The following is an 11,542-nucleotide window of genomic DNA, read 5'->3' as shown; positions in this document are numbered from 1 at the left end:
GCGAACTTTCACGGAGCTGAGTCCATGACATTCTACGCAATTCCTGCTTTCCTCATTTGGAAACAATCCGAAGTCCCAACAAAATTTAAACAACTTTCCACCTTACATAGCCGAGGAATTAGATTTCGCCATGTGGGATTACCAGCACTCGAAACAGCAACGCTTTCACTCATTGCTATTCACAACCGAAAACGATAAACTATGTTTCTCCGGCAACGCACTAAACCATCAATCGTAATTAGCGCCACTGGCGACATGTAGTGCATGTTCGATATATATCGTTGTAGGCCCGCGGGTTTGATAGACAATCATTCTTTCCAATTACCAGCCAGATTCGATAGTCGATATTTGGATATTTCGCAACTCACAGGGAATGTTTTGTCGACATTGTTGTTGTTGACATTAGTGGTGACGTACATACACATTTGCGTTTTAAGCGTTTAAGTAGCAAAGAGAAAGAGTTGTTTCTCCATTTTCTCACTCGCTTGCATGAATCTGTTTTCCTATTGTTTGATGTGAAAGTTTGTCAGAATGCCATAAAAGGGCACAGTATTAATTCCTCCAGTGATGGATACTATAAACCAGGTATCGTGTATTTCTTTTAACGTTTCCTTGAAATTGAGGAATCTTTTTTTACTGATAATCACACTTTTTTCCCCTCCTAAGAGAACATCGTAACTCGAACCCATAGTGTTCGATAGTAAAAGTGATATCTGATATGCAAGTACTTTGGTACGAGGAACCAAGTGGTACCTTCGAAGACGCCTAACCATGTTAAAATAAAAAAAAAAAAGCCGACTCAGACTTTGTGCTATGTCTTAGGTGTACTACGGTATATCTTTTTTGTTTAATTAATTAGATATTGATTCCGTGTTACCGTCCATGTTCGTTATTACATATGACTTTTTGTCTCATGATCTTGTGTAAGTTCATGTGTAGACTACCACGTTAGGATCAATAATGCCTTCACTAACTTTTATCGTTAACACAGTTATATAAGTTAAGAAGTCACTAAACAGGTAGGCGTTATTGTGTAGTCTCCGGACGTAGTTACTGAAACATTTATTCTGAAGTGTCGCTTTGCGCTTTCTTACATCGTTTTCAGGATTTGAATTAGTGTTTGTTGACATGAATATTCCATATAAACACCGCTGTGTTAAACTGCTGTGAAGTAATCAGTGTTATGATGTTGTATTACTTTCTGTTATGACAAGTAAGTGTGTACAACTCCATGATAAATGCAGGGGAATTCACTACATTTATACTTCTTGCATGATTCTAAGTGTTTATGTATCAGTAGAATCATATCTACAACGGTTTACGTGGCAATTGCTTTTCTAAAAGCTGTTGCAGTAGCTATTGTTTAGTTGCACTTTATACACATATGATTTATCAATCACTTGGGTCAAAATATTTTAGTATCTTTTTATTCTTAATGCTGGATAGAGAGCTATAGACTCTTAGTATGCATTAAAAATTCAAATGGATGGGGGAGAGTGAAATAAACCAAAACTCCAGTATTACCACTTAAGTACTTTTGTTGAAATTGAGTATCCATTGCTCACTTCAAGTTAGCACAGAGAGATGAACTTCAAAGTCAGATTAACAGTATTTGCTATGTGTATGCTAGCTGGTTTGGTAATGAAAATACCAAAAACGTTTTCTGCTATTTGTAATTTGATTCACTGAAATTCTGTGGAATAATATTTTCGGACAGTTATGCACCATGTATTTTCTGAGTAAATGTGTACCACAAAGATCATATGTGACATGCATAAGGTGCATCCATCTTTTGACCGCTTCCCTATCTACATATGTATGTTTTGTAGTAACATTATGAAGGAACATGTCAGTGATGAAGTAAATTTTTATTGTGATTCCTCAAAACATTTACAGCTTTTAATCACCTCTGTGTACCATTTTTATCTCTATAAAGTAAGAGACATAAGCCTCATTTATCTTGTGAATGACCTCCATGAGGTGGAGTCAGTGCTTAATGTGGAAATTCCTCTCTCCAGCTCAAACAAGGGTGGAGAAAAATTATGTACACTATATTTAAATCTCCTTTTGACAGCACTTCAAAGAGGAAAACATGCAAATAACTGTAGCTTATCATATTTTCTCTGAAATGAAGGCTGTCATTCAATACTACATGCCATAATCAGCCAATTATTGAACTAATGATCAAATAAAATGAAAGATAAAGTTGAGCCCATCCACATCCATACTAACATGGTGACCATCCAAAAGTTCTGTGGTTTTACTGTCACCTCTGTCATGCAGAGGGATAGGAAGAAACTATGGAAGTTAACAGGATAAGGCTATATGATTTTGTCAAATTACATTGGGTCAAGCACCCATTAACATAACCACCACACCACCCTACACACACACACACACACACACACACACACACACACACACACACACTCACTCTCTCTCTCTCTCTCTCTCTCTCTCTCTCTCTCTCTCTCTCTCCCCCCCCTCCCCCCCCCCCTCTCTCTCCCTCTCTCCTGACTGATTTGATACAGCCTATCATGATTTCATGATTTACTCTCCTATTCATCTCATAGTAGCACTTCCAGTTTACATGCTCAATTATTTATTGGATGTGTTCCAATCTCTGTTTTCCCTTGCAGTTCTTGAGCTCTATGGCACCCTGTTGTACTAAGGACCTTGTTCCCTAATGTTTTAACATATGTCGTATCATACTGTTTCTTCCCCTACTCACCATTTTCACTTATGTTCCTTTCTTTGTTGATTCTTCTAAGAGCCTCCTCACTTGTGGTCTTATTGGTCCACTTAATTTTCAGCATTCTTCTGTAACTCTACACCTTAAATGTTTTGATTCTCTTCTTTTCTGGTTTTCCCACATTCAACGAATCACTTCCATAGTATGCTGTGCTCCGTACATACCTACATTCCCAAAAAAAATTTCCTCAAATTAAGACCTTTGTTTAATATTAGCAGATTTATTTGAGAGAGGAATATTCAGTTATTATGCTACTCAGCTTCTTATATGATCTTTACTTCACCCTTCTTCATTATTTTGCTTCCAAAGTAGCTCAGTCCTGTACTTCATTCATTATATTGATTCCAGTTTTGTTATTAAGTTTATGGCTAATCTCAGTTCTGGTAGTTGTCATTACTTATGTCTTTCTTTGGTTTACTCCCTGTCTTTATTGTCTGCTCCATCCAGTTCATCCTCATTTTTACTGAGGTAAGCAATGTCATCAGTGAATTATCTTCATATCCCCATGAATTTTCGTACCACTCTTAAACCTTTCTTTTATTTCTGTCATTGCTTCTTCAGTCTACAGGTTGCAGCAAGAGAGAAAGACTGCATCCCTGCCTTACGCCCTGTTCTTAATCTGAGCGCTTCTCTCTTTGTCTTCTCTCTTGTTCCTTATGTGCTACCCATCGTTCCATATAAAGCTTCTACTTATTTTTCTGAGAATTTTGTACATTTTGCAACATTTTACTTTGTCAGATGCTTTTATTAGGTCAATAAATCCTAACAAGGTATCATTATTTTTCTCAAATCTTGCCTCTATCATGCAGCACAGTGTCAGAACTGCCTCACTTTTGCCTGTATCTTTTCTAAATCCAAACTTGATGTCATCAAACAAGCCCTCAGTTTTACATTCAGTTTTTCTGTATATTATTTTTGTTGGCAGCTTGGATGCATGAACTGTTAAGTGAATTGTGCAGTATTTCTTGCACTTATGTGTCACTGCTGCCTTTGGAGTTGTGTAGATATTATTCTTCTAACATCCAATGTATGCGCCAAGGGAGGTGACACCGTGGTTAGGATACTGGACTCACATTCAGGTCCAAACCCACGTCCGGCCATCCTGATTTAGGTTTTCCATGATTTCTGCAAATTGCTTCAGCCAAAGGCTGCGATGGGGGCGGAGGGAGGATTTCCCACCCCACCATTGCACACAATTCTTGATGATGCCTGTAGTGTGGGCTGTAGCGTTATCATGGGGCGTGATTTTGTTATCCAGCAGTGCCAGGCATTTTCACCAAAGTGAACATCAGAGATGGTACAAGAGGAAGCTAACAGTGTTGGGCATTGACAGTGTGGCCATCCCTAAACATTCCAGAATACTGTGGCTGTAACAAGTGAAAATGAGCATGAGCTGCCTGGTCGATGGAGTCTGTCACACTTTTTTGTTGTCATGGTGGACCTGAATAACACCATTCTGGTGACTGGATATTCAGTGTTGCTTCATATGCTTATTCCCCAGGTTTCATCAATTGCAATAATCTGATTGAGCATGTTATTCCTTTCCAACTCGGATCGCTTCTGATGGTTATGGCTGATCTTGTGTTGTGTCCACTTCAGCACACGTGGTGAGGAATCCATTTTGAACAATTCTTGTGCTCCTTCAGCTCTTGCTGTTATAATTTCTGTGACCGGTGACAAACAGATGTGTGGGAGAGTCTCGTCTGTACCACATAGTGAAATATTGGTTCTGGGTGATACAGCTGCTTTCTGTTGGTCATTTTTCATCACTGAGTTGACCACAATGCAGCAAATCACTAGGTCAGCCTATCTGCTGCTACAATATGCGATAGTTGAGAGTATCTGTATTGTGGATACGGTGGTGCCAACAACTGCCAGTTCCCCATTTGACTGTCACACTGGCAGCCACTACGAGGCCCAACAGCATTCCAGTCATGTGTCACAGTGTTGTATTCCATTTACCCCCCCCCCCTCCCCCCCCTCCCCCCCCCCCCCTCTCTCTCTCTCTCTCTCTCTCTCTCTCTCTCTCTCTCTCTCTCTCTCTCTCTCTCTCTCTCTGCGAGAAAGCATCTGACCCTAATTCAGTTGATTTACTGAGAAAGGATGTTCATGCTTATGAAACATTTACATTGTTTTTCATGTTGCAATGAGAATTTTGTTCTTTCAGGATTTTGGGAGCTCAGAGCAGTGTACCAGCAGCCGCACTGAAGTTGAAGAAAAAAAAATGCTGCGCATTAATGGATGTGAGGTAAGTTCAGTTGCTACATGATTTATGATATTTGGTATAATATTGGTACAAATAGTGTAACTGTCGAGAACAAAAAAAAAAATCTTGTGACCTCACACACACACACACACACACACACACACACACACACACACACAAAAAAAAACAGTCACTTACATGAGATTGTTAACAGTTAATTTGCAAGGAGACAGTCCACAATATCACAGTACCAGTGACAGACATGCTTCCAAGAAGAGAAAATACTATTAAAACTATTCCTAGCTTTCAGAACTTTTAGTTCTATAGGGTGGGACATATTTTATTAATAATACTCCATCTTAAGTTATAATATTTTTATTTTTTTATTACTGTCCAACAAACTTTAGAGCTATAGCTCCATTGTCAAATACTTTATAGACATAATTGGTGTTACACCTGCTTCCATTTTCACCAACATTTCATCCCATAATATTCTTCTTCTACGTTGGTGAAAAACTTCTGCATTTGCACTTTCACTGTTGCAGAAGATAAATGTTATGTAGCCAAAGATAGGTTAAAAACTTCCAGATTTGTACTTTCGGCATTGCTGAAGACAAACTATATGTCGTCAAATGCAGGTGAAAAACTGAAGCAGATGTAACTCTCATTATGTCTGTGTAGTCCTTGGAAGTGGAGTTGTAGCTGTAAGACACATTGGACAGTACTTGGAAAATAAAGACATTGTGGCTGAAGACAAAATATTACTAAGAAATATATTTCTAATCTAGAAATTTGTCCCATGCAGACCACAACTTAATAATAATGTTGTTAATTCCCTCTTCAGTGAGTTCTAAGACAAGATCATTCTTATTCTTTATCGTCTTTATATCTTCCTTGAAGAAGAATAAGTTCTACGAATAATAATTCAAAAAATATCACTAAGAAAATGGGATAATTATTGTATAATATTTGATAACAATTCACCACTTTTGTTTGGTAATCAGAAAGACATGCAGAGCATTCTGAGCTATGAGAGGCAATTACAAAGCTTTAATAATCACTATAAAAAATATAAAGTTACATAATTTTTTTGTTTGTTAACAAGAACAGTCCTGCAGTCCTAGTACATGTTGAAATCCCCACAGAACAGTAAATGAATTACTGTATGATACTCCAACGTAACCATGGGCTGTGCCATTTTGTTTTGGCTCTTGTACAACGGTGCATGAATTTCCGAGTATACCAGAACTACAGATACGTACCTGTGTTCAAACAAAACATTAGATATGTAACTATTTTTTCAAGGTGATAATTAAAACTACATGAATGTTTGATTGTGGTTAAGTTGCTAGGAAATAACAAGTAGGAAACTTGTTGAAATATTACTCTGAAATGAAGACATTACTGGACTAATTTGCCGAGAAGAATTTATCAGCACTATTCGCCAAGAAATCGTGCATTCCCAAACAAATATTAATTATGTAACTTTATTTTTTCTGCTGGTAATTAAAACTTTGTAACTATTCCTAGCTTTTATAACAATAAACAGTCAATTTTTGATAATATAATGTAATTGGATAGATAAAATATCTAAAGGAGGTTATTGTTAGGCAAGCTTTTACAGCTAATGTCTCCTCTTCCGGCAGGAAGGTTGAAGAGCAAAGAAGAGGGGTGAAAGAAAAGGACTGGAGAGGCCTAGGAAAAAGGGGTAGATTTTGGAAAAGTCACCCCAGAACCATGGGCAGGGGAAACTTACTGGACAGGATGAGAAGGAAAGATTGATTGTAGGGGACTCCACTCGATGAGATTTCAACCCTTCTGCCTGAAGAAGGAGGCACTGGCCCCGAAAGTGTGCCTAGTTATAACCTTTTTTATGTTGTTATAAGTTGGAAAAGAGAGGCAGGTCACTCAGACCCTGGAAAGAGAGGGGCCCATTAGTTGTGAGGACTAGGAGAGATGACGATTTGTGCTCATGGCATTTGCTGTCTTATTTAATTAGAGCTTCATCCATGTTAATAGAAATCTAGTGCTAGAAAGCAATCTAAGACAAGGTAGTGCTCTGTCTCTTTATTGCCTCTACCTCTCCAACGAATAAACAGTAAATACTGCAGATAATAATTTTAAAGAAGAATTAAGAAAATGCCTTCCATTGTTATTGTTTTTGTTGTCTTCAGTCTGAAGACTCGGTTGATGCAGCTCTCAAGGCTAGTATGTCCTGCGCCAAGTCCCTTTATCTCTACATAACTACAGCAACCTACGTCCATCGTGATTTAATTGGCTGCATAATATCTGTTAGTAATTCAGAACTATTAGTTGACAGCCAGTAAGACACACATAGTGTTCTGGCCTACATCTTAATTCACGAGAAAGATTTTAAGTAACATTTAAAAAGCAGAAATTAAAATTGTCAACAGATCAGATGGATAGTATCATCCAGCCTCAGAACTTAATGAATGTTTTAGCTGGACTTTCTAAGTTAATGCCTATTGAAATGTATGTTACTAAAATAATGACTTCAAACTGTGTTCCCACCTACAGTGAACTATGCACAATGGGACATGGTTGTGGTAAACGCTCAAATTGGCCTCCGTTCATATCCATACACTCTTCAATGTATTTATATGACTTTGGCACACTGTCTCAAAGGTTCATGATTAATTGATGTATCTCTTATCATAGAACATCACAGAGTTGATGCTGTGCAAACAAATTAATTAGTGTAGCTCACAAATGTTAAGGAAAAAGAAAATAATAAATAAATAAAAGTAAAACCAAATTTGTTTTTGTAGTCCATTCTGGGAATCTTCACATTCAAATCATGCATGTTGTGTCTTCCCATTCATTCCCATTTTTTAAAGCATTTAGTCCTTGATCCTGGGAGCCCTTTCTTAAGATTCAAATCTTCTGGTACATGTAAGACAACACATTTAAAGCAGTATCTCTTAATACTCTGTAGACTGTACCCTGCTTGAAAGGTCCGTGCATAGTAATTGCCAAAATGTGTTAATGCTGTCCTGACTGAAAATTGTTGGACATACATGCTGCTCTGCATTGTTGTTTCTGTGCTTTCGCCTGTTACATGTCATCATCTCAGTAGTATAAATGTTTGCAGCCAATAGCTGAGCTGTTCTAGCAGCAGTCTTACCCTATAAACAAAGGCACTAGGGTTTATTATTATTATTATTTTAAAATAATAAGCCCTCACTTATCGTACCCTTCCCACCATCACTCCTCCATCCCTCCATATCATCATCTCTTTTACCCATTTGTCTTCACTTCTTCCTCTGCTTGGGATTACTGCTCATCCTTTTTTTAGTATTTCTTTATTTGAATACAGATCAACTTGCTCAGACTTGATATTTATTCAGTGTGCTGCAACTTTTCAGGTGATGGAATGTGTAAGCTGTATTAAGCAAGAAGAGGATGATGGAACTCTTAGGCCATTTTATACTGACCAACAGGTAAGGCAGAGAATGACGAAAGAGTCTGTACAGATGTACTGTGTTGTGGCAGATGAATGGCATATCTTGCACAATATTGCAGCAATGTACTATGTTTATAGCACTGTGTGTGGATGTCATACAGAACACACAGCTGCAGGATGAGAACTCATTTCAAAGCACTTTTATGAATTTGTTATTTTGACAGTTACATATAATGACAGCATGGTGCCCTGACAAAATGATAGAGACCTTGAAGATTCCATTTGAGAGACCAGTCAAGAAATATTGAGGTAAATGTTACGTGAAGAGAGTCTGCAAATGTTTGCCAGAATGCAAACAGTAGATGCCAGAAAATGTTTTATATGTCTACGTTACACCATTCTCATGCTGTCTCCTGTAGATCCAAGAGTCCCCCAAGAAAAAGACGCTATTATATTTCCTTTATTTCAGTCTGTGGTCACAAAAAATTTGTCCTTTACTATCAATTTCAGTCAGTGGCAACCATCTTCAGATCTGTTCAAAACGTATCCTGATAAAATAAAGCCAGGGTCATATCATCAAGAGAGACAAATAAAATCAGCCAGGCATTATTGAGTACAACTGAAAATATGGTGCAAACTAGGTCACAGTGTTGGCCTAGCAATCGTGTGAATTGTTACTACTATTCATAACACACTCAGCACTATGACCTAGTTCTTACCATATTTCTCATTGTGCTTGATGAGGCCTGGCTGATTTTGTTTGTATGTCTTGACGATTCCACCCTGGATTTATTACATATTATGTTTCAAGCAGATCTGAAGATGGTTAGCAGTCACTGAAATTGATAATCATTTATAGCAAAACATAGAGATTATTGGATGCCTCCATCACTCTCACTTATATTAAAACTTCCTTAAAAGGAACGGTAGTCCAAATAAGATACAACTTGACTGAGAGTTACGGTACATTTGCTAATCTCTGTTTTACTGTAAATTATTTGAATGTGAGTGTTATGCTTACTGCATACCTGATTCTCGTGAGGGTTTTTGCCCATTCCATATATATAGTGTCTAAACATCATTAAAGTTACATTTGATTTCAATGGACCTCTTGTCACATTTTTTAAAAATTTTTCCTCCACTGTCTGGTTTATCTGTTCAGATGTGCCTGATGACGCAAGTTTTGGTTGTGAAAATGGTTGTCCTAATAAAGAATTATTCAACAGCTGCTGCTGTTTTGTTTAACTAGAATGTGTTCTTACAGCCATGGTTGCCCACAATATATAGTGTGTTGCTAGAAATAAATGTAATGCAGTGCACATTATTAGATAAAAAGAGCAGATATCATCTGATTATGTGGTCAGCCTTTGGAATCAGTCCCAACTTCAAGTATCTAGGAATTTTTCTTCAGTGTGATTTAAGTTTGATTAACGATATAAATGTAGTTATAAGGAAGATAGATTTTTGGGAAGAATCCAGAGAAAGTTGAATTGATGCACTAAAGCAGTTGCTTGTAAGATCCTTGTTTGGTCAATTCTTGAGCACTGTTTGTCAGTCTGATACTCTCACCAAGTTGGATGAATGCAACAGATCGAAAAGGTCCAAAGAAAAACCTGAATGCAAGAGGCAGAAATGGTTCAAAGGAAAACACCATGGTTCCCAACAGGTTCACTTCCCCAGCATGGGAGTGTCATGTAAGTGCCCAGCAGACAGCAGTTAATGGGTTTCTTTACTTGTACCAGGTACAACTGAACCTGTATGGTGATATGAATATTGGCACATCTGCTCTTATTGAGAAATTGATTATCCGTAAGTATTATGCGTTTACACTGTATTGCAGTGCATTTGGGTTTGGTGGATATGAGGAAGTCCTGTCGCAGTTAGTGTGAAGAACAAACCAGGTCTTCCTATTGTACACCACTTTTTTCAAATGAAATGTATTCAGTGATGAATCTTTACTGAGACATTTAAGTGTAGTCCTCACTAATTGCCATATATCTGTTGTTTAGTTAGGAAGGCAGGGAATATGGAGTACTCTCAAGAACGGTATGAGGATAGCTTTGTGAATATCATGCATTCATCAAAAGTTGAGGATGCATCACAGGTCAGTAATATGACATAAATGTATAGCCGTAAGCAGTTCGTGTCGCCAGTTCTTAGATTCAGGGTAATGATGAAATGGACATCTAATGTAAAATTCAAATATGTTTTGTAAAGTCTCCATTACTGTCACATTATCAACCTGATGACAGAATGAAGTATTTCAGGAATATGTATGCAAACGTAATTATGAATAATGTGAAGGTACATATTACAGTCACATACATGTAGGTTAGACATACTGATGGTGGACAAGCAACTAAAATGTTTTTTGGGGATCTAGGTCCAAACATAGTGGGCAAATAGGGATTGGGGGTAAGAAATGAAAGAGGAAGCCGTCTGGTAGAATTTTGCACAGAGCATAAATTAATCATAGCTAACACTTGGTTCAAGAATCATGAAGGAAGGTTGTATACATGGAAGAACCCTGGAGATACTAAAAGGTTTCAGATAGATTATATAATGGTAAGACAGAGACTTAGGAGCCAGGTTTTAAATTGTAAGACATTTCAAGGGGCAGATGTGGACTCTGACCACAATCTGTTGGTTATGAAATGTAGATTAAAACTGAAGAAACTGCAAAAAGGTGGGAAATTAAGGTGATGGGACCTTGATAAAATGACTAAACCAGAGGTTGTAGAGAGTTTCAGGGACAGCATAAGGGAACAATTGACAGCAATGGGGGAAAGAAATACATTAGAAGAAGAATGGGTAGCTTTGAGGGATGAAGTAGTGAAAGCAGCAGAGGATCAAGTAGGTAAAAAGATGAGGCCTAGTAGAAATCCTTGGGTAACAGAAGAAATATTGAATTTAATTGATGAAAGGAGAAAATATAAAAATGCAGTAAATGAAGCAGGCAAAAAGGAATACAAACGTCTCAAAAATGAGATCGACAGGAAGTGCAAAATGGCTAAGCAGGGATGGCTAGAGGGCAAATGTAAGGGTGTAGAGGCTTATCTCACTAGGGGTAAGATAGATACTGCCTGCAGGAAAATTAAAAGAGACCTTTGGAGAAAAGAGAACCACTTGTATGAATATCAAGAGCGCAGATGGAAACCCA

The 11,542-nt window shown here is 37.7% G+C and overlaps 1 protein-coding gene across 7 annotated transcripts in view; it reads left to right on the top strand.

The window, feature by feature from the left end:
• Positions 1-376: 376 nt before the first annotated feature.
• LOC124717018 (zinc finger protein 271-like) overlaps positions 377-11,542 on the top strand; it is an 85,982-nt gene continuing 74,816 nt past the window's right edge. The window contains exons 1-3 of one of the 7 annotated variants that reach the window (XM_047243670.1): positions 377-585; positions 4,920-5,000; positions 8,345-8,419. In XM_047243670.1, the coding sequence (XP_047099626.1) occupies positions 568-585; positions 4,920-5,000; positions 8,345-8,419 (174 nt within the window). In that variant the 5' untranslated portion in view covers positions 377-567. Of the gene's footprint in view, positions 586-698; positions 833-855; positions 1,020-4,919; positions 5,001-8,344; positions 8,420-11,542 lie in introns of those variants that run through there. The other 6 variants (XM_047243671.1, XM_047243664.1, XM_047243666.1 and 3 more) reach the window with 6 other exon arrangements.

The sequence above is a fragment of the Schistocerca piceifrons genome, chromosome 9, assembly GCF_021461385.2.
Source record: "Schistocerca piceifrons isolate TAMUIC-IGC-003096 chromosome 9, iqSchPice1.1, whole genome shotgun sequence".
Lineage (NCBI taxonomy): Eukaryota > Metazoa > Arthropoda > Insecta > Orthoptera > Acrididae > Schistocerca > Schistocerca piceifrons.
This window is presented reverse-complemented; position numbering and strand designations above follow the sequence as displayed.